This window comes from Stegostoma tigrinum, chromosome 32 (assembly GCF_030684315.1).
Source record: "Stegostoma tigrinum isolate sSteTig4 chromosome 32, sSteTig4.hap1, whole genome shotgun sequence".
Taxonomy (NCBI): domain Eukaryota; kingdom Metazoa; phylum Chordata; class Chondrichthyes; order Orectolobiformes; family Stegostomatidae; genus Stegostoma; species Stegostoma tigrinum.
This window is the reverse complement of record NC_081385.1, coordinates 21,385,225-21,408,275: the sequence shown is the minus strand read 5'-3', so window position 1 is coordinate 21,408,275 and position 23,051 is coordinate 21,385,225. Positions and strand designations below refer to the sequence as shown.

Below are 23,051 nucleotides of genomic sequence, written 5' to 3'. Positions count from 1 at the left end.
TTCAGTTCAAGGGTACACTGGCTTCAGATACATTCCTAGCTAAGCAGGCCAGCAATCCACTGACTGAAATGCCAAAAAAAATGTGAATGGCCTCAATGAAATATTGGTCCATTAAAAAGAAGAACTAGGAAAGTTGTAATGTACACTGTTGTAATGTTAAATTTAGTTATATGTGTATCTCAGCAAATGATGAGAAATTAAGTACTGTGAATGGATCTTTTTTTAAACAATGTGATATTTTTATTGTAACACCATACACACTTCTAAGATTAGTTCACAAATAATGGTACAACTTCTGCACATACCCTGTTGCCTTCATATTGATATGACAAGTGACAGTTCATTTGGGAGCATCATTTAGCCTATCCGGACATCTACATCAATTATCAAGGACCTTCAGGCTAGGAGACTAATGCACCAACAAACTGCGTGATTGAGTGTTTGGATATGGATATACTGTAACAATATTTCATATGACATGATATAGTTAAATGATTTGCTTTTGGAGTGTGGTAGGTAATGGGGGGTTCGGAGAAATACGGTTTGGGTATCTCTGAAATGTTTCTTTACAGGTAGGGTGTCACACTACACAACTGTGAACACCTCACCTAGTGGGTAATTAGACAGTAACGTGGGCAGATACCTGGATGCAGTTTGCTAGCCCTGCCTCTCAGCAGGCAATGCTGAGTGCTGTGGAAGAACCTAAAGAGGAGGAAAGAAAATTGTGAAGCAATAAATGGCAAGTGAATGGAGATCATTTACAACACACAGTTTGTGAAATATCAGCTTGGTTGACTACAAGACATCAGGCCCAATATGAATTTCTCCTAATAGGCACGCAGTGCATGAAGGTATGCCATGTGCTAGCAGTTTGACTAAATTATTAAATACATGAGGACATAATTCAGGATGGACTTCGGCCTCAACACTGGAGCATAAACAGCCTGCACTACGCAAAATGTAGGCCTGAAATGAGGGCCAGTTAAATTTCTCTCTTATATTCTTGACAGTTGCTTTTGAAATTGTATTCAAAGGTGCATAAATTAAGAGATTTATGGGACATTTGAATATTGGACTCATGCTGACACAAGATGTTGGGCCAGAGTTAAACAAAATCTGCATTACTTTACTTAAGTCTTTGCATTGAAAGTGAACCTCCCATTAACAGTTTAAAATTGAATAGGTTACACATTCTGAATAAATATCTCCAATCCCCTGCTTAGTAGACTGTCCCACTGATGATGTCATGGTAATCAATGGTACTTATGACATAATTTAAAAAATAAAGTATGAAGAAAACATAAATATGATAATTAAAAATGACTCAATACATTATTTTAGCATGAAAAACCTCAGCTTGTAAAACACCATTTTTAGAGAGGCACCTTTATTAGTGCCTCATAATTGCTTAAACAACAGATTTTATCGCAGCTTTGCATCTATACTCATCAAGCCAATTTACGAGAAATATCAGTGTAAAACTCAACAACATTTTAATTAACTGTTAAGTAACATTGTAACAGCATTTTAATTTGATTGAGTACTAAATAGTGGCAGCTTGCATAAAATAGCATGTCCTTTAGGCTATTCACAACATATTAGGCATTGTTCATATCCAATTGGCTTGTGATTGCAAAACTCAAAACTGTGTCCAATATTAGGCATGATTCTGTGGTTGGAAAACACTGGCTAAATGATCTCAAGTGTGCTAAAATGATACTGAAATCTATTTAAGATTTTCAGTTGGGTTCTCTGTGTGGTGCACTTGTCTGTTATTTTCCTATTCAGAGTGAACCAGCCTGGATTAGATTTAAACAAAGTCGGTTAGTTAGCTGTCAGACATTTGATAATTGGTGCATTCTTTATAACAACACTTCCAATGGTCAACCAATCAGTGCTCTTTTCTTTGTAGAAAGGGCTTTTTCCTTTTATATAATTATTTCTTGTGAATTGTCCTGATGAGTGCAAAGTAAAAAGCCTTTGACAAAATTTGTCTGTTTTTCAACAATACTGAAGGTCTGAACTACTCAAAACTATACTAATATATCATTTTCTACTTCACCCTCAGTATGGTCCCATCTTAGCAACAGAAACTCAATATATTTTTGTAGCATAATTACAACATTCTGAAAGCAGCTTGTTTGGGATGTCAATGTGAACATAGAGATCAATAAGATCCCAAGTTTGGTCCCTGGCTTGCACTGAGTTAGTGGCACACTCGCTGTGGTGACAGATATTCTACAGTTAGCCTCACTGTCCTTCGATTATGGAAGAGAACGATTAATGCCAGATTTCAGAGCAACAGCTTCTCAAAAATATAGATGTATGCACGGCAGATGAGGATAGGATCAGGCACATCTATGATCCTCCTTCTCTAAGACTCAGGTTTAGTAAGAAGGATAATCACTTAGACCGATAGTAAACAGAAGCCAACTACACTGAGCTATCAATTTCAGTGTATGAAGGTCCATGGTGGAGTTAAAAAATAACTGTAAACCATGTTGTTCTAATTGCCTTAAATCCAGATTTTTGGGAATAATTTTAATCTAACTCACAAAGTGGGTAAATCAGTAGGATTGTTTGGAATACTTGCTTTGTATGTCACCTGTAAATGGGCTTCCTTTTCAGAATAGGCAATAAAATAATATAAGGTAGGCTATAAAGCAGCGTTGTACTCAAACCTGCTTCTTTTCTGACAGGTAGATTGGATTTAAAATTGCCTTGACATTGCTTCTTATATATGTCCAATATATGCTTCTTCCCAGATGCTACAACCTCTTTTTTTAATAAACCTGCTGATCTGTGCAAAGTTGATAATATCAGCATCCAGTGTAAAGCAATTCAGTGCAACCCGATTGGTGTTAAATTGCCATATTATCAGCCTCCAGTGGCAATTCTCCATTCCTGTACACATTAGTTAAGGAAGGACAATGAAGTACAGCCCCCATAGATAGCATTTATCATGGATGTCACTTTGCAAATTGAACAGTATTGATTGCATATGACTTAATACTGGTCAGTATTGCATTTGTATTTTTTTTATCAAGGTTGAACAGGCCTTCCTCAACTAGAATGTAAAACTACTTAATTTCTAAATCTTTAAAATTAAATGTCTTGAAACATAGGTCTGATAATAACAAACATAATAATTAATGTGTAGGGAATCTGCTACTTTGTGAAGCATTGCACATGTATGCAGATTCAAAATGACTATAATCTATGTATACAGGCCACAGAACTCTTACAAAATATATCTATGGTACCTTTTTTCTGTGCATCACACTGAACTAAAATATATATTTTGTAGAAAAAATATTTACAGGATTTTTATTTTGCAATTTGCCGCTCAACAGTTGAAAGACACATGAAAGGTCTCATTCAATATAACTATTTTGAAATACAGTGATGAATTTGTATCCAGTAAATTATATAAACATATAAGTTAGATGAAAAGGATGTATCTGATCGTGAGGGGAGACAGCCCATGGTATTTTTCACACACAGGACCTAGTTTTGAATCTGATCAAGGCTAATGAGTTGAAAAACACCTCTCTGTAATGAAAGCTTGAAATACAAGTATGAACATACCAAGATGAAAGCCTGTGCATAATCCCAATGAACAGTAAAAGTCTCTGTCAGTGACTACTGAGTTGCATTGTGGCTTTATTGTGGGATGCACATGAGAGAAAGCTTTTCAGTGATCTCAATCATAATCTTAGTGATACAAGGACATAAAAAACAGCTTTGATCCTGCTGCTTGCTCTTTTGGCTTGCGGTGAAGGCAATGAAATGGTAGATGTGCTTTGCTCCAGGACTGTGCAATTCCTAGTTTGGGTTATTTGATGCTTACATTGGCTGCAAGAATTGAAAAGGAGTTTCATTTCCTGAAACCAAAACTATTACCTTGCTGAACAGACCAATGCATCAGATATGCCAATTAAGCTTAGTTAGTTATTTTTCCCATATCTCTTGCCACTTTACCTGAATGTGTTTGCAATGATTCTTTTTTAGATATTGCATTTACTGATTCAAGTAAAACTCTATTAAGTGAATTACAATGGCATTAAGATTCTTGATGCACCAACTAGATAAATATTACACCAAAAGAAATATTTATCCGATGTTTGTCACATTTTTAAAAAGAAAAGGTAAGTTTGTTACTTTCAGTTTCAGGCCTTGCACCTAATGAAAGCTACTCAATGGATCTAAAGAGGCAAACTGAAGTTCCAGTGGCTCTTGATGCTTAGTTTGATGATGGTGAAACTGTCTCGTCATATAGGAATGGGTTTTAAGGTTGTGCACTGAGGAATTTTCGAGAGAAGTGTCAGATCAGCAGCCTGACCTGCTTCAGTAATCTTCCCAGTGGCAGCTCAGCATCAGCAGTGGTCATCCACCTGGCAATGGTAGATAGACAATCTTCACACTGAAGTGCCTGGTGGGCTGAGTGGGGATGTCATCCGGGAACAAAAACTGGGTTCTGAGGAAGGGTCACCGGACCCGAAACGTTAACTCTTTTTTTCTCTTCCATAGATGCTGCCAGGACTGCTGAGCTTTTGCAGCAACTTTGTTTTTGTTCCTGATTTACAGCGTCCGCAGTTCTTTTGGTTCTATGTCATCCAGGAAACCTGGACATTTCACCGGCAGCAAAACCTGTCAGGTGCAGGAGCCGTAGCCACCAGTAGGGTACAGCTGTGACTACTGGTTGTCCCATTAACTTTAACCTTTCAGAGGCCACATCACGTTTCCTCTCTGACATTGGCAGAGCCCACCTCTACAGGCGGGTCTTCCATTCTTTCCACCATCCGATTGAAAATGGTGGACCTGGAGATGGCATCATTATTGGCTGCCGTTGAGAAGATCTTGAGATAAGACTCTCTGGCAATCAGAATGGGGTCCTGAAGTGGTTCTGACTCACAATTATATACTATGAGCACAAAATTCTATACTCTCTTAACCAAAGTTTACCCTGCAATGCTCTGTCAGAAGTAAAATTGGCTAGAATGTCTATTTTTATGATCACTACTCAGGGTTACTTTGTTTTCACAAAGTGATGACAGATACAACAATGGGCATCCACAGACCTGCAAAGAGATGTTTAAAAAAATGAGATGATCGACTGAAAATTGCTAATTCATGCTTCAACTGAACTTTTCAATGGACCTTTTGGCAGTTGCACTACGTTTCCTGATTGTAGCGAAAAGTTATTACTGTTAACAACACTGTAAATTGAAAGAGATCGGTTAATTGCTGTAAGACTCTCAAATGAAGCCAGCATTCTTTCAACCTTTTTGTATGCACTCATCAAAGTAAGGGACATGACGCTGGAGGAAAAAAATCATTGTCCACATTAACAGTGATTGAATCATGAGTGAATGTAGGGATCCTCCTACAGTGATTGATTGTATAACTAAAACTCAAGATAATACTTACAATTTCATGTACTGTTACAATGCGCATTTCTGGTTTTCCAGCATGATTGCAAATTTTAAACTGTCATGCCAACCCCATGAATTCTCATTCAAACTGTATACTACAGCCTGCTCCACAAAATTTCATGCCAGCTCAAACTGGTCCATTTTTTAACTTGGTGAGCACAGAAGTTTTTTTCAGTTATTCTTGGGATGTGGGGATTGCTGGCTGGCCATTATTTCTTGCTGATCCCTAGTTGCCCATGAGAAGGTGCTGGTGAGCTACCTTCTTGAACTGCTGCAGTCCACCTGCTGTGCATTGACCCACAATGCCATTACAGAAGGATTTACAGGACTTTGACCAAGTGACAGTGAAGGAATGATGATATATTTCTAAGTCAGGTTGGTGAGTGGCTTGGAGGGTATCTTGAAGGTGGTGGTGCTCCCATATATCTTCTGCCCTTGTTCTTCTAGATGGAAGTGGTTGTGTGTTTGGCAGGTGCTGCCTGAGGATCTTTTATTGATGTCTGCAGTGCATCTTGTAGGCAGAACATCATGCTACTACTGAGTGTCAGTGGTTCAGGGAGTGGATGTTTGTGGAATAAGTGCCAATCAAGTGAACTGCTTTGTCCTGGATAGCACCAAGCTTCTTGAGTGTTTTTGGAGCACTCATCAAGGCAAGTAGGGAATATTCCATCTCATTCCTGACTTGTGCTTTGTAGATGATGGACAGGCTCTGAGAAGTCAGGAGGTGAGTTACTCCTTTGTAATTTGAATGCAACTTGTTCAAGCACACTTTCAAACATAAAAAATTACATCAAATTACCAATAACATTGTTGCTTGTAAAAATGAAACCACTCCCCTACATTCCTAGGGACGTGTTATAGCAGTATCAGTGTCCAAGAAATTGCGTCCCCATCCCATTTCGTAATTGGAAAAATGATCCTAATTTCCCAAAACTACTACAGATCTCACTGCTTCTTAAAACATCAATTTCAGACGAGTGAATTTGCGATTATCTTTAAGTTCTGACGAACACATTTTCTGTGATTTTCGTTTTGTACAGCTGTTTGGATTTCCTTTGGTTATGGCCCATTGTAGGTTGGAGAATGAGCCATTCTAGAAGAACATAAACCATGTTTTCAAACAGAAGACATGTAGTGTAGATTTTACTGCTTTGGTGGCTGTGGTAAAGCCATTCAAGGGCCACGAGGTTAATAAAAAGGGGCTGAGTGGACAGAGCAGATAGTTCAATTAGCTGAATTTTTTAATACTTTGATGCAGGAATTTACATTTAGGACAACAACATCTGATATGTGACAGTCAATACAATCACCGTATACAATAATTAAAGCATTGCCCATGGTGAGTCAGAGGCAATGCCATCTTCAACATTGTCACAGATCATTTATAAAGAAAGTACCTACTTATGGTGATAAGTGATACTGGAATTGGAATTCATCTGAGTTTCGTTTTCAAATTCAATCTTGGTTTTGTATGGCCAGCATTCATTCAATTACATGAGCACAACTCAGAAGTAAATCTGATCTTGGCTCCTTACTATCTTAAAACATGTTGAGGTAACAGCATGGCAAATGCTATTCTTTGATAGATTAGCTAATGGTGAACAGAAAAATCGGGCTTCACTGCTATTAAAAGGCAATCTACCTCTCTTGGAGGTGAGTTGGACTGTGGCCAAAGACATTTAATTCAACTGGCTGAGATGGTAGATAGAGGAGAGGCAGGAATACACCATAGCTTTTGGGCTTTAGTGGAAATGTTGACAACAGTGTTGGCAGAGGAGCTGTGCAAGAAGGATGACACTGTCTTCCTAAAGGTAATAATAATGTTTAGGTGAAAAACGGACTGAGGTGGCAGTGTGCCTATACGAGGAGCTTATCCTTGTAGATTTTACTGGAATTCAGGAAAAGGTGCAATGACTTAATAAGAGTTACTAATAATGTAGGATTCCTATTTCATACCTGTCACTGCTCTCTGCTAAATCATGTATTGCTGTTCTGGTACTCACCCCTATTTCTTATCACTTGATGACCAACACCTGTTCTTCAATCACTGCAGAACACTTTCTGATCTGAATACCACAACTTTTCATTCTCTTATCACTTGCTTCACCTCCTCTGATATCCTTCACAAACCAACATTACTATTTCACTATGATGCACAGATTGTTGGAGGGTAGGGTGTGCTTGAGGTACAGTCATACTTCTAGCACCAACCACCTTTCTCTGTTTACTCTTGATGCTGAATGTTGGCCTTTGTATCACTTCTAGGTGTAGCTCCTGAAAGAGAGCTGTATTTATGAAGTCACACACCGACAGTTGCCTGAGGGTGGAATTGAACCCAAGTCCCTGACACTGTGGGGAAGCAGTGCTGACCATTGAGTCACTGTGCAGCCCTACTTCGGAAGGCTTAGCAACCAGCATAATTGAGGGTAAACTTATGCCTTTGGCATGCTGCAGAGAGCAGGAATGATGATACTTAGTGTGCAGTCAGCAGAAGTTAGCTAGAAGTTAAGGACTACAAGGATAGGCTTAGGATCCCGATTTCCATAAACAAAGGGCCAATCACCTAAAACAGGTGCACATTTTGCATATTCAGCTGTCACCCACTTCCAAAATTGAACCTACCACAACTAAAGGACGAAAGTGTGTCAAAATCAAATCTGCTAACTGAATATGGAAAACAATTTCAAATTGGTTGTGATGCCACATAATCAAGAAGCTCCTTGACATTCACAACTCAGTTTATGTGAAGAAAGATTGCATTGTCAAAACACTGGATATTGTTCATCTGCTGTCAATTGTTCCCCACCCAAAAAATTAGGGAAGAAACATCGTTATAAAATTACTAAAACAAAAGATTTGTTTGAGGGAGGCATGTTAGCTTTAATGACAATGTGATCTGTAATATCAATCACACTATTGTATTTTAAAACTGTCAAGTTAAAAAGGAATCTTAGATTACTTGTGTAACATTTATTTTGCTGCACAGTTTGAAGTGCACATTCATTTTTGTCAGGATATTTGTGACTACAAATAGGAAGACAAATCTACGATGGGTAAGGAGGCTAAAAGTTCACAGTGGCGGGGAATGCTGGATACAAACCAACCAGAACTCATTGTTCTTGTGGATATTGCCCAAGGAAGAGAAAGACAAATGTTAATTTGTTTACATTTTTAGCCTTTGCTTTTTAAGTAATTTTCAGACACAATTACCGCTAGGCATCAAACTCCTGCAGTAAAAATGCAAAATTGAGCAGATGAGCTGAACACAAAGTATGCAGCTATTAAAAATCATACATGTACAGTTTTTGGTGTTAAACAACCTTCCTTGCTATAAACATGCCACTGTCACTGTAGGAGGTAAATTTAGAGAGGCACTTTACAACACATTTCTGCAAGGCATTGACAGCATTATTTTGACTCCTTGAACAGCTTTTAGAGAGTGAAGTATCCGTTTGTTTGGCCTTGATTCAAATCTCATCACTGAGATGAAAAAGCAGTGTTCCAGGAATCAGTGCTATCCAGTCCCTTCAATATTCATTTTGTTACATCATGTGGAAAATTTGTTAGTTAGTCTGAAGGATAGATTGGTCATGCTTTCACCTGAGTGTCCTGTCTTTCAGCAAGATTGAAAAATGGCGTTCGCACAAGATGGAATAGAAAGGTAACATCGTATACTGTGATGTGGACAAGATTACTAATTTTGTTGGAGTAATAATTTTAGCTGCCAATTTTTGCTTATTTGCAATCTACACTGCTTCCATCAGGACAATTGCATTTTTTTTTGCGATTCAGAAAGACAAAACCTCTTTATTTTCAGCAGACCCATCAATCACAAACAACTTATTCAGTTTATGCAATATCACCTCATCAGTTCAAAATAATTCCACTGAATTTTTTTGACAGTTCCTAACAATTTGCTGCAATGTGAAATTAATGACGGTTAGTAAATGATTACACTGCATCTAAGAACGTAAATATTTATCTACAATGGGCTTCACCATGCTGACAGAAGGGGGAGAAATGGCAGGATTAGAGGAAATGCTTAGGAACAATCACATTGAGCAACTCAGAAGACAAATGCAACAATGTTTATCTAGTGGAAGCATGCATTGCCTGAGCAGATGTGACTTTAAAGGGGAATACTTGAACTTTCAACAACACAAAAGATTTGAGTGAATTTTTTTCCTTTCTAGCAGCAACCAGAAAGATGACAGTCCAAGTGAATCAAAAGTGAGTTATGTCATGAAAAACAAAGGCACTTTGAAGCAGCAATATAAATAGAGGAAAACATATTGCTATCATCTGAAACATTTCTAGTCAGAATGAAAAAAAGGTGAAGAGTTTTCCCAACATGCACTTGGTGCATGGTTGGTGCAGACACAGTCCTGAGAAATACCACCAGTCCGTGTTATCAGGAACTTAAGACTGATTGGTCTAAAAGTCACATCAAAAATGCAGCATGCCTTACATTGTGCAATTTATACAAGATGGCAATCCCTGTTTTAAAGTATTTGCATCCTTGTTATGACATGTTCACTAAAAATCTATCACTTTGAACATCAGAATAAAGAAATATCTTAAACACATTACATTATAGCATGTAAATGGTAGCATGAGTTTTTTAAAAAAATGATTCTGAATGGGAAAATATTTCCATTTTTCTTGGCAACCAATTTTTGGTAGACTTTGCATTGGCTTCTTGAAAAAATTACTGGCTTTCCAAGCGTTATTCATGGTAAAATTTAGTCACCAACACTGGCTTCCAGTTTTATTCTCAGTCTACTGAACCCTATATGATTGTACAGGGCTGAGAAAAGGCTATTTGGCCAAACATGTCCATACCAGCTCTTTGGTAGAGCTTTCCCATCCCAAATGTAGATTTTTATTAAATATTTAAGATAGCAAAGACCACAAAACAATGATCTTAGGCATTTATTTTCTGCCTGGTTGCTTGTGACATTCCAATCTGCCAAAAACATCTATTGTGGCTTTTATTTCAAGTTACCCAGGACATAAGAGGAAGGCATCCTTCTATTAATGAAATACCTTATCACCAGGAAAGGTGAAATGGTTAAACAATGGAAGGGGAAAATAAAACAAGAAAGTACATTAACCAATATGAGGCCTACTTTGAACAGAGGAGCCTGCAGCTACATTGTTGAGCCTGTGAGGAAGCTCATGATGTGAATTCCATGCTCACTTGCCTGGGAACTGAATGAGGCAGAGAATTTAACGGCTAGTAATGAAGGAAAAAAATCAGATGGAAGCAAAGAAAATTACATAAAATTGAGTGTAAAAGTGGAAAGCGAGGACAGGCAAAGAACGTTCCAAGTATTGTATTCCCCTTTAAAGGAAAAAATGAGTTTAAAAGCCCCGCCTACTGCCCCACCCCCCCCCACCTTTCAGACATGGATTCAACCCTTACCTATTGAGGTGTTGAGGACCTGGTCACAACAACACTGCCGTGATAGCTGAGATTAATCAAAAACAAAGCAGTTAAGACTCTGAATGATCCATTTAATTTGAAGAATATTCATTAAACGAATGAAGACATTCAGATACAAGAGCAAGTTGCTCAATAATGCCAGTGGGTTCCATGTACACCGCAACTGACATCAATGAGAATGGAACAGGATCTCGAACAAAACAAAAAGACACTTTCACGTCATTTTTAAGAAAGCAATACGGAGTTTTCAAGCACAATGACAAGACATGATAATTTTACCTGCAACTCACTCAAAAAAGAGTTCACAGAGAGAAGAGAAAAATGGAACACTTAAGCAGTGATTGAGGCAGCCTTGGGTTATAACATTTCAAGATTGATTAATGTCAACCTTCAAACTCATTTTATCACACTCTGATCGATTGTATCCGGTTGAATGGAGACCTGATCTATGAGCCCTGTGGTTTGTATCGTGGCAAAGGACCAATTCAACTCAGCAATAATAAACCAAAGGATTTCAGCTGACATTTACTTCTTATATAAAGGAGAGAAGATATATCCACAGCCTCTAAGTGTAGTCACAAATGTAAAGGCACAGTGCCCTTCTGTAGTCCCTCCCCAATTATATTCAATACCGTACATAGTTTGTTTATTTACAGTGACCTTTGATAAAGTTTCAAGCATTGTTCTTAGTTTCTTCTTTCATTTACATATTTTGCTTCTTCAGATAGGCTTCATAATGAATTCAGACTTACAAAATTGTTGAAAATTGGCATCTGATCACCAATGCAATTGAAGTCTCTTTGTGCCTTTTAGGAGTTATAAAAATCACATGTCATATAGACACATAGAAGCAGCACTATTTCTTGTGTTGTTCTGAAAATGTTGATATTTCATAGTAGAAATATGTTCGGCCTTGCCAACTGTAAGTAGTGTGAAGATTCTGGGCTTCACATTTACTATGCTTGTGTATTATCTGATTGAAGAGATTAGGAAGAGTTTAGGGAAGCTTTTCCATTTGGGATTGAGTCCACAAAGAAATGAACATAATATTACCAGAATTTACTCTGCTTATAGCTTTTAACGGGTATAAGAAACAGGAGGCAGTTACTCTATCCCTCCTGGCTTTGTGTTTGATTATTCTAGCCATTTCTGAATTGCACAGCATTGAGAGCAAACCTATTATTAACAGTGACTTACATGAATATATTTTACAATTGGTGAGTATAATTCAGGATGTCAAGCCCAACATTTCACTTCTTTGATACTAAGGTTTTGATTTCTGCAATTAAATGCACCCTCCAAATGATTTTATATTGAAATGGTCTTCATGGTAAGGGCAAGTACAGATGTATAGCAGTTCCCAATGTAGTAAATGAAACAAATCTAAATATCATACCCAAAAGTAATGAATCAACGCTGCAGGAGTAACAGTCTCCCTTCTAAGAGCAAACGATAGCTGCTTATTGAGACCTTTCTCTAAAAGTAAATACTTAGAGCATGTATTCATTTTCAGGGCAACTGGAGACAGCATTAATAGTGCTCCAATATGTACAGCAGCGAATTGAGCGCATAAGGCATGTACTAACCTGTCCATTTAAGATTTTGAAACAATATAAAATGCATCTGTATATGGCTAGCTGGGCCACAAAGCTTGGTAGATCCATCGGAAAATCAACCACTAGGCGAACATTCTCAATTAGCCATCAATGAAATACAAATCTCACAGACTATTTGGGGGTTGGGAGAGCCCTTGTCACTGTGCTGAATGTTTTGAATCACAATACTTTCTGACTGCATTGCTGGTCTACCCTATCTACATTGGGATTGATGATTTACAATACACATAAATATTTTGTCCTCTTCGCAGATATCTTATAAGATACAGTTATGGCTGATTAAAGATAGAATCTGCTGCTTCTTTTCTGGTGAGGCCTTTTATTTATTTTTGCTATGATTTTAAACAAAACAGATATGTTTATAGTTTAAAGCTAAAGAGAAATGTTTGACTATCTCAGTATACAGCTGTACATTTCTTTTTACTAATTCAAGGAAAAGTTATAAGCATGTAGGTGCGTGTACACAGTAAATACTCACAGAAACCAGCAACAGTACGTGTTCACATCACTGCAGTAGGCCTCAGAGCACCCAGCCTTACCATTCACTAACTGTTGACTTCACATCAAGTAGCTATTCTGGGAATAATGACAAATCCATTTCACATATAGAAAAAGTTCAATGCAATGCTGGGACAGTTTTTCACACTATCACAGTGAAGGTGACAGAAAATCTAGTTTCTTTTGCTTCGGAGGTGAGAAAGGAGGCAACTCAGTTTCATCCGAGGCAATGATAATGTTGCTCTTTCCAATCTATCACTGTTAAAAGTGAAAATAAACAATCTGTGTGTAAGAAATACAAATGTGATATACATATAGGACAAGAAACTGTGACGGATGATGCCGCTCATTGTCCCTTCTTTACAAATAATACATTTGAATGTACAGACAGTAACATTCTTTGCTAAGAAACAGAATGAGAGACGTTGTATTGAAAAATTTGCTCTTCTAATGTCAGTCAATCATTACTGGAGATTGAGCACATCGGCATCCCTTTCTCTTCTCCATGTGACAGCTAGAGCTGATTCGAGCTGGAATGGAATTTCCTGTTTTTGTCTCCCTGGAATTAGCTGGATTTTGTCTAATTACTTTGTGTCTCCCAGGAGGTCGTGTTTTCAAATGGGGTGGAAAGTGCACATATTGTACACAAGTTATCACAACTTTGAGGGACATACCAGGTTAGTCAGAGAGATGTTACCCAGCCATCATTGTTCAAATGTTTGTCATGTTATTGCATATACTGTCTGGTAATTAAAGAAAAGTCATTGCTGATTAGCAAGTATCAACCTTCCCTGGCTATAGATACATCCAGCCTAATTCTCTCAAGGTTATCCTGCCATCTGTTAAAACTATCGTTTTTTTAGAAGATAGAGAAGTAGAAGGTAACGGGAACATCATTAAAAGTATAGAAATAGACTGGCCTTGTCCAAACTAATTATGATGTGAAGGCGGGCAGGGAGTGATAATCAGAGAGTCTGGAATGCGGTTACATTCAAAATAATACTCCTGTGAAGGAACATTGGATCTAAGTTGGTATGCTTTTGTATTCTTAGAAGCATGATGCCTGAAGCAAGATTCACCAGCATCTTGGCTTACTGCTGGAACATGTAAATTTGAGCCATTCATATTGGGGCTGTACTTTTTCTATTCAGCTACATTTAAATCTGCAAGTTAATGTTTTAAAGGGGCTTGGCAGAATCAGGAATGGTAAATTTGCCATTGATTTATTTGGTGACTGGCATGGTGTTATTCAAATGTAAGCAGTTCGTCCCACACTCAACCAGGGAAGAGGGTCTCTAAGCCTTGACTCTACAGCTAGTCAAGATGTCAATGTTGCTGATAGGAAGGAGAATGGACTGTGTGTTAGGCAAATAAAAGCTCTATTTTTTTGTAGATTTTCCAGTTAAATTTTGATACTTATGCATGATAATAGATTTCCTGTGATACAGACATCTAGCTGATTGTAACTACATGCACGAACAATATTTTTCCAATTGACCTTTTGATGTTTGCTATTTTTCCAAAATCTGTATCTTCATAGAAACTTGAAACTTGTTACATATAAATACTCTACTTTTACATCACCACTGTTTATCATTGATCTGACACTGCGGGGGATGATTCCTGGATGTAGAGTATTATTCACTGCAACTTCAATCCAAGACCAAGATAAACCACATATTTGTTGACATCCAAGACTGGGCCTCTTGGTTCTTTAAATTGATCTGAGATTGACAGAAGTTAACTTTCACACAAACACTCTTGGTCACCAAAGACTGGGAGTTTCCATCATTGAACACTGGATTTAATCAGTTTTAGAGAACACAGCCTTGTGGGAACTTCCCAACACAACAATTCAGACACAAACTGCCAAATTAACCTCCATAACAAAGCCAAAGTGAATGGACTTCTCGTAATTCTCTAGAAACTCATTTACTGTCCATAATATTATCTTTGGATTATATTACAGACAAATAATGACACCTATTTGCACCTGAGCTGAAGCAGCATTTTCAATTCTATCATTCCTGTCACTACTTAAACCTTGAGTATGTCAAAAGCTTGAGGAACAGGCTGAGTTAATGGCGCATAGCCATAATTAAACAACATGAAAACGTACCCAGTGAAATAAGGGTAGGCCTACTTCTTTCAACAAAACTTAATGAATCTTTTACACCTAGACTACGTAAACAAAACACAATGCCTTTCGGTCTCACAGGATTGGTAAGGACAGAAGTATAGCAGGTTAGCAAAGGAATGAATTGGTCATCTTAACAAAAATATTCAGTTCTTCAAACTGCTTGCACGCTTGCAGCTGATTCTGATTTACCCAAAATGGAAATTTCAAAGCAATGTGTAAGGTGAACTCCATTATTTTAAAAATGGTCAAAATTAAAATACATATACATGTACAATGGTGAATGGATGGTACCTTAACAAGATGCAAATACGTTAGAGATCAATAAACATTCCTGGGATGAGGAAAGAACTGGACCGGAAATTGGAGATAGTATAAATTTGTCTGGATATCAAAAGGCAGACTCACACTAAGTTTCTAGAACACAAATTCTGAATTTACAATTGTGGAACTACTTTATGTTCTATGGCTGACATCAGTCTGAGCAGAACATAATTTGATTCCTGAGTAGTTTGCTCATCCCTAAAATGTCATAATGAAGCATTAAACAATATTAGCAGCAATAATTAATAAAGAAGTGAACAGTTAATAACCATCCAAAATAATTTTCAAGGCCATTTTATAGTTTCCTACACAACATGTGGAGGAGCCTTCAGGAAAGAATTAATCTATTGATTTCATCCTGAGAATCTTGTAATTCTAAATTTGAGATACACTTTGTGTTGTTGCAGTTTGAATTGTAATCTTACTTGCTTAATAGGGTTGAAGATATGGATTGACAACAATTTTCTTTGATTACATATCGAAATCAGAATATTCTCAGATAACCAAAAACTTGATTTGGAAAGAAGAAATCTTGACACAGAAACTGCATACAAAAATTATTTAACAGAATGTTTACTCTGTCCATTTAGATCATGTCACTTTTCTTCCTCTCTTTCAAATGAAGTACATAGCTGAAATAGTCAATTGTTCTCAGTGGACAGATGAGCTGGAATGACTTGCGTTCAAATGATATATGGGATAATATACCATTGATTGGTACAAAAGGCATTAGCAGCACTTTTATAAGTTTAGGAATTTAAAAAAAAGTTGCAATTTAGAGGGACCTGGGTGCTTTAGTATGTGAAACACAGAAAGACTGCATGCAACTGTGGCAAACAATTGAACAGCAAACGGAATGTTAGCCTCTATTATGAAGGGATTAGTGTACAACATTGAAGAGATCTTATTATAATTTTGCAGATCCTTAGTTTTTTTTCTAGAAATATACAAAGCTTTAGATCTTTTAGCTAAGAAAAGATATATTAGTTTTGGTGGAATAATGGTTCATTAGATAGAATCTTGAGTTGGGGAAACTGTCTGATGAGGACAGATCAGATAAAGTCGGCCTTTATTTGCTGGAATTCACTAGAAAGAGAAGTAAAATCAAAACTATAATTCTTCACAGCCTTGATAGGATATAACCTGGGAATATCCTTCTCCCTGGCTGGGGAGTTGAGAACTCGAGTCATAGTCCCAGATAAGAGAATGGCCATTTACAACTGAGAGGGGGAGAAATTACTTCGTTCAAAGTTCACTATCAAAGAAGGCTGAGGATGCTTGGGCATTGAATATATTGAAGAGAGATTGATTAACTTTTAAATATTAAGGAACTTAAAGGATATGGGATGATGTGAAATGGTGAAATTGTGAGCAGAAGATTGCCCATGACAGTGTTAAATGTTAAGCAGATTTGAAGGGCAAAAATGACTTGCTCCTGGTTGTCATATTCTTACCTCAAGTTCTTAACTCTTCTAAATTCAGAATTAAGGATACAATTGATTTGGAAATATGTACTTAAAAGTGCACCTTTTGGTATACATTCAGATTTGTTAAAAAAACATTCATTATTCTTCAAAAAGACTGATCAAAATAGCTATCACTGTGATCGAGTGGTTTGGCATTTTTGGTCACCTCCATTGTGAAAAGGCATGAAAGCACTAGGTTGGCTCTTGAATACAATTTTGTGATAGGTTATCCTGGTATATATACTTTGAATTACAAAAATAAGTACATTCATAAAACATATTGATTTAGCCTTTATCGAGCACTCATATCATATTTCACATTGATTTGCTTTGGTTTGATTCAAGTTTGCTAATGATCATCGTAGATTAGAATGACCATTTGTAGTATTAGTGCAAAAACGCTTAATACATTTGCTCAAGAGTTCCAAAGCCATTATTGTAACAGATGAGCTAATTAATTTAAGCAATGGATTAAAGCTTTCATTAAAATAGCAGGCAAAAGAATATTTTAGGAGTATGTATGGTGTTCTTAGGCTTATGTCCCAGGTAGTAATTTTAGTATCATTAACATTTGTGAGTAGACAATAATCTGAATGCTGTCAGTAATTTCAATGGTAACTCAACACTTGTGATAATACACAACGCAAGGGAGCCACATATAATTGCCATTATGACACTGGGGCATATTCTTGTCCATACAATGACTGAGCACTGTTCTAAATTGGCAATGTTATCACCTGCCTGACTAGTTGAAAGCCATTTTTTCCATTAAAAACATCCAAGAAAGTCTAACATATATTGCATAAGTGGCATTTAAGCAAGGGTTTAACAACAAATAATTTTCTGATGATTTACTGTGGTAATATATTATCCAAATTTGGAATGTTATAGTCATTACACTATTCAATAGCCTACTTTCAGGACAGTAAGGACCAATTTAAGAATGTGTACTATTAGTAAATAGCCTAACCTGCTCACTGCCCAGCTTATCCCGCCCATTAAAATGAAGGGAGAGAGAATCACAGGCAGGATTGCACCGGGGCTCTGCCACCAATACCATATATGTAGAAAACTTGCTGTTATTTATCCTCTACATAATGCACCAAGCTATTTAACAAGATCCTGCAACAAGCAGCAACCATAAGCTTTGTGTGATAACTGCAAAGCACAAGTTTCAAATATCAGAGTTTCAAAGGTTCTTCCACCCCAAAAGTAAGTAAAGTTAAAAGGTCAGTCTCAGTTCTGACTACACTCTGGAACACTAGGGTTAGTTCATTTTGCGTTTTTGTTCCCAAAGCTGAGTTCTAGAACAGTTGTTCCCAAACTTTAACGTTCTTGTACCTCTATTCAGATTTATTATTTGTCTGTATGCTTGCTACAAACTACTGCTCTTATGACCATGTGTTTCATAAATCATTATAATTATACATTACAGATAAACATATCCTGTAATAATGGTACTCACCGGTATTGTAATGGATGAATTCATTTGTTGGAACATAAGCATTTGAAGTCTCCCTTTCAAAACTTCCTCCCCTAAATCACTCACTAAGCAGCCCCTCCTCCTAATCCCCTACCTCAATGCACTGCTTTGTAATTTTGTGGGATGACTACCAGGATGATGGTCTTGGCTCTGCAGACCATGCCCACCCAGCAGTCTGCTGACCTCTCCCAATTGGGCAGTGTTTTAGCCAATGCCTACGGCTCATAAATCACTACCAGATCAGTCTGAGACGTAATTTACTGCTACTCACCTTCTCACTGCTCCTCTAATCACAGTTTCTCTTCTGTGCTTATTGTTAATAGACACAACTGCATCCTATGAGTATACCAAATAGCAGTGAATGTGAAAGGGAAACAACTTGAGATTGGAGGAGCAGTGAGCAGCAGAAAGGCAAAGTGCTTTGTTTGGCTGATGCACTGAATGATTTGCCTCTGGGATCACTGGATCACAGAAAGAGATCCCTGAAAATCTGTCCTTATATAATTAAGAAAGAAAAGCATCCTTTAAAGATATCTGTTCATCCCTTGGCTGTAGGGGTGCTCTATGTGGGTAGCTTTGCTTTAAAACATCATTCACATCATTTGAGGAGTAAAATAATTGTGAAATGTTACAAGTATTTGAACTGATGCTTTCATGGCTAGTTTCACATTATGATACTTATAATGTGAGAAACAGCTATTTCAGCAAAATGAAAATTAAGAATTCATATTCTACATTTATGTAGCATCTTATCATGTTCATATATATTCAATTACCAAATAGTATCAGTTATTTCACAGATAAGCACTGTAGCCATATTTTTTCACACAGAGAAGAGGTGATTAACTAATTTAAATGTTTTTGGTGAGAACAAATTTTGAGACACGAATGTTGGCCAAGATACCAAGTGGACATTCATATTTACTTCAAACCAGAATAAACCAACATTAGCCCTAATTCTAATGTTTTGCTTTAGCCACAGCACCTCTAACAAATTCTGCATTCAAGATAATTTATATGCTAAAGACCTAGACTGTGTCCTGAACCCACAAGATGCTGACTCAGAGGTGTGAATGGTCTCAACACATCGATTAGAACTTGTCATAAAAGTGTGCAAATGTCAACTCACATGGTAGGCACAATGAAGATAATCAGAAATTGAAGGAAATTTTGCATTGGAATTTCCTGTTTGGTGAACTTCATAATAATAACACAGGCTAAAATTTCAGTACAATTCTAGGAAAGCAAAAACACTATTTGAAAACTTGATAAGCTGGATTCAGTTTCTGACATCAACAGTTTTGCTTAACTGAATGCAAACAAATACTAACTAAATGGTGAATAATGTTCAAAAAAGGATTATGTACAGTGAAGATAAAGTAAATGTCTACCTTGGAACACAGGCATTCCAATATAAGTCAACAATACTTAGACATAGGGAAGAAATCAAAACTGCTTTCTAACTCATCCGGTTCAACATTCTCTTTTTTCTTAAAAATACCTACCCTGAAGTAGATAAGTGTGAAGGTGGGTGTTCAAAAGGAGGAAGTTCTTCACCTCTCCTCCTTTGGCTAGGGATCTGACTATAAAACTCGCTGCGTTCTGCTGCAGGAGAAGGTGATCCTGTGTAGCTGCCTGTAGAAGGTGTCAGTGCCATGTGAGGTCTATAACTGGGGCTTCCGCGTCTGCTGCCCTGGCCAGCAGTGCTGCTTTGTGCTGGTGAGGAGGACGGAGAGGACCTTCTGGATAAGCTAACAACAGCAGGAGGCTGCAGGGTAATTTCAGACATCTCTACAGAGATACCTGCAGGAAAGATGCCACGGGAGGGCTGCATACTAGGCCGAGGCCGTGGACGGGATGAAATCTCTGGGGAGGCGTGATGGGAACTCATAGGACTCTGAGTCAAAGGGGAGAGCCGGGAAGGCTGTAGAACCACCTGGTGTAAACTGGCCTCAGTCCTTCTGCCTTGTCTAGGGCTGGGTCTGGGCCTGGGTCTAGGTTCATACCACCTCGTATCCAGGCTGAATGTGCTTGTGCCACTAGGACCAGCCTGTTTGGCTGATTCAGTGTAAGGCAATGTAGGTGCACTTATACCATGGCTGGTATGCTTTAGCTGCCCATGACTCTGTTGCATAGGTTGATGTGGATGTTTTTGAGAGAGGGAGACAGATTCACTTGTTTTGCTGGGAGTTTTGCCAGTCCGACTCTTTGGTGCCTCCAGTTGCAGCACACTGTGGTATGGTGCTGTGACCTGGAGTGAGGAAGGGGGGTCACCCCTTGGAAGACCAGCCTTTGGCAGTGTACTCTCAGGTGTATCTTGTTGGTGTGAAAAGATAACTGGAGAGCTTTCAATGCTGCTGATTGACAATTCCTTCCTTCTCCATGGTTCAGGAGACCGATTAGTAGTTGGTGTGTGAGTCAAAGGCAGAGTGCTACTGGAAGCGACCAAGTGCTGTATTTCAGTATCTCCTTGATCTGCAGGGAGGGTGGGGTGAGCAAAGGGTCCTTCAGTAAGTAATAGAGGTGAAGACATCACTGAACTGAGGGGACTAATATCTGGCATGTAAAATGGCTGACTGTCTTGGTCTGCAGAGCTACTGCTGAGATAACCATAAAATTGGCTTGGAGGATAACCTTTAACAGGTCGCCTGATCTGACCGGTGGCCTGCAGCCTTGCATCTAAGCCTCCCATGCTTTCATCTGTTTTCTGGAATGATGGGCTATATGCTGGTGGCTGTAAGTATGACTCTTGACTCGATGAGAGAGGGGAAAGCTGAGACTTCAAGCCCATTATGGCAGTTGGAGTTAGAGTCTCATTGTTTTCTTCGTCCGATTGCCGGAACTCAGGGTAGGTGTCCGTCTCTTCTGCGAAAGGAAAGCCCTCAATCCTCCTTGTCTTCAACGATGTTTCCATCTCGGTGGGATCCATGATGAAACGTCCATCAGGGCCTCTGCTGATAAGTTCGATGGGTGTGGATACATCAGCCTCAGCCTCATGCTTGGAAACACTGTATTTCCTGCTGGTTATTGCTCGCTTTGTCTTTTTGTACAGGGACATTTCCCTTTCTCTGCCAGGACTCATCATCTTGGCATGTGTGGCTTGAGCATCTTCAGAGGAGTCTGACGGAGCTCGCAGTGTTCTGATGCTTTCAGGACTCACCTTTCCTGAGGAAGATCTGAGAGACCAAAATCAGAGGGAACAGTAACCCTGTATACTTTCACGTTTACAAATTTGTCACTGTCCAGTGAAGTAACCCATTAATTTATTGATGTTGCTGCCGTAACTAACATTATTCATTAATAACAGTGAATTTGTCTATGAATTTAGTGAGACATCAGTTACAAAGTTGCGGCAGTTTTACTAAATTCCACAATGCTTTTAGGCATCATTCGGGAACCATTTTAGCATCAGTTAAGCAACAAATTAATAACAATAGTATGATTTAGAATTATAGGGAATTTATAGTTTGATTGATACTGGCAACTAATGCATGATACGGCAAGAGGATAGTGAGGCCATTCAGTGTAGAATTAATGGCTCTCTTCCGTTGCACATTGATTTGAACCAAACTAACCAACATGGTAACATAACTAAATTACTGTGGTACTTTTAAAAGCATTCGGATCAAAACCTACAGTATCCTGCAGGAAGACTGTAAATTATACAGGGGCTTATTCCCTGTTTTATAAAATTTAATAGGATCTAAGGATTAATGTGGCTAAATCAGCCAGACTTCAGTTCTCTTGCAACCGGCACAATCTGAGGCATCATTATGGAATGACCATTTTATTAGTTTTTTACTAGTTTTAAACCAACAGATGATGTTAGTTTGACATGGGTCTAATGTCACAGTCTGGCTATCATCTCAGAGAAAAATGAGTCAGATCAACCACCTAAGTTTATCACATGTGAATAAACACGGGCAGAACTATGAAAAGGGGTTGGCTACTTACGGTGATTCCACACTCTTTCGGCAGTGTGTTATAGACAGAGGAGGATCTGGAGGAGAATAAGCATCGGACATTAAACAGCCAGAATGCAGGAAAACCATTGAGCATTAAAAAAAAAGTTTTGTAAAAAAGATGTGACCATAGTTTAGATATGTAAATCATCCTATTTCACTCCAATACTAAATAAAATCACATGGTATATCAATAGACAGATCTTGACCTTGTGTGGGGATGAACATTTGAGGGTGAATGCATTGCCATCCCATATTATATGCCACTGAAATTTTTATTTCCATTGGGTTGATGTAGAGTGGGTTATTGACTTGTTATCAAATTCCTCCACCTCAGCATTTCAAAATGATCACTGACTAAAGGGTGGAGAAGCCTCATGAACACTGTAGCTGCAAGAGTAGGATAAAGGCTGTATTTGTGGATGAATGGTTAATTTCTTGGTTAGTAAGAGCCTCTCCATCTACAAAGGTCAGGTATATAAATTTCTCTGTTAATAACCATAACAAGATTTATCCAAAAACAAATGTTCTAACTATTCTTAGCTCAATCTAACTGAACGCTTAGTGATTGTAATATGAGTTAAGATTTATTTGCAGTTTACACCATTACTCAGCAGTCACATTTTGTTAAAAATGGTTCACGTTTTTCAGAAAATACTGTAAAGCTGAGTGTCTACAAATGTA

At 38.0% G+C, this 23,051-nt stretch overlaps 1 protein-coding gene across 6 annotated transcripts in view; it reads right to left on the bottom strand.

The window, feature by feature from the left end:
• igsf9bb (immunoglobulin superfamily, member 9Bb) overlaps positions 1 to 23,051 on the bottom strand; it is a 635,068-nt gene that overhangs the window by 28,859 nt on the left and 583,158 nt on the right. For 2 of the 6 annotated variants that reach the window (XM_048562092.2, XM_048562093.2), the window contains exons 17-18: positions 22,360 to 22,405; positions 19,911 to 21,581 (exon numbers count right to left, since the gene is read on the bottom strand). In XM_048562092.2, coding sequence (XP_048418049.1) covers positions 19,911 to 21,581; positions 22,360 to 22,405 — 1,717 coding nt within the window. Of the gene's footprint in view, positions 1 to 643; positions 703 to 10,860; positions 10,907 to 19,910; positions 21,582 to 22,359; positions 22,406 to 23,051 lie in introns of all 6 variants that reach the window. The other 4 variants (XR_007250531.2, XR_007250530.2, XM_048562094.2 and 1 more) reach the window with 4 other exon arrangements.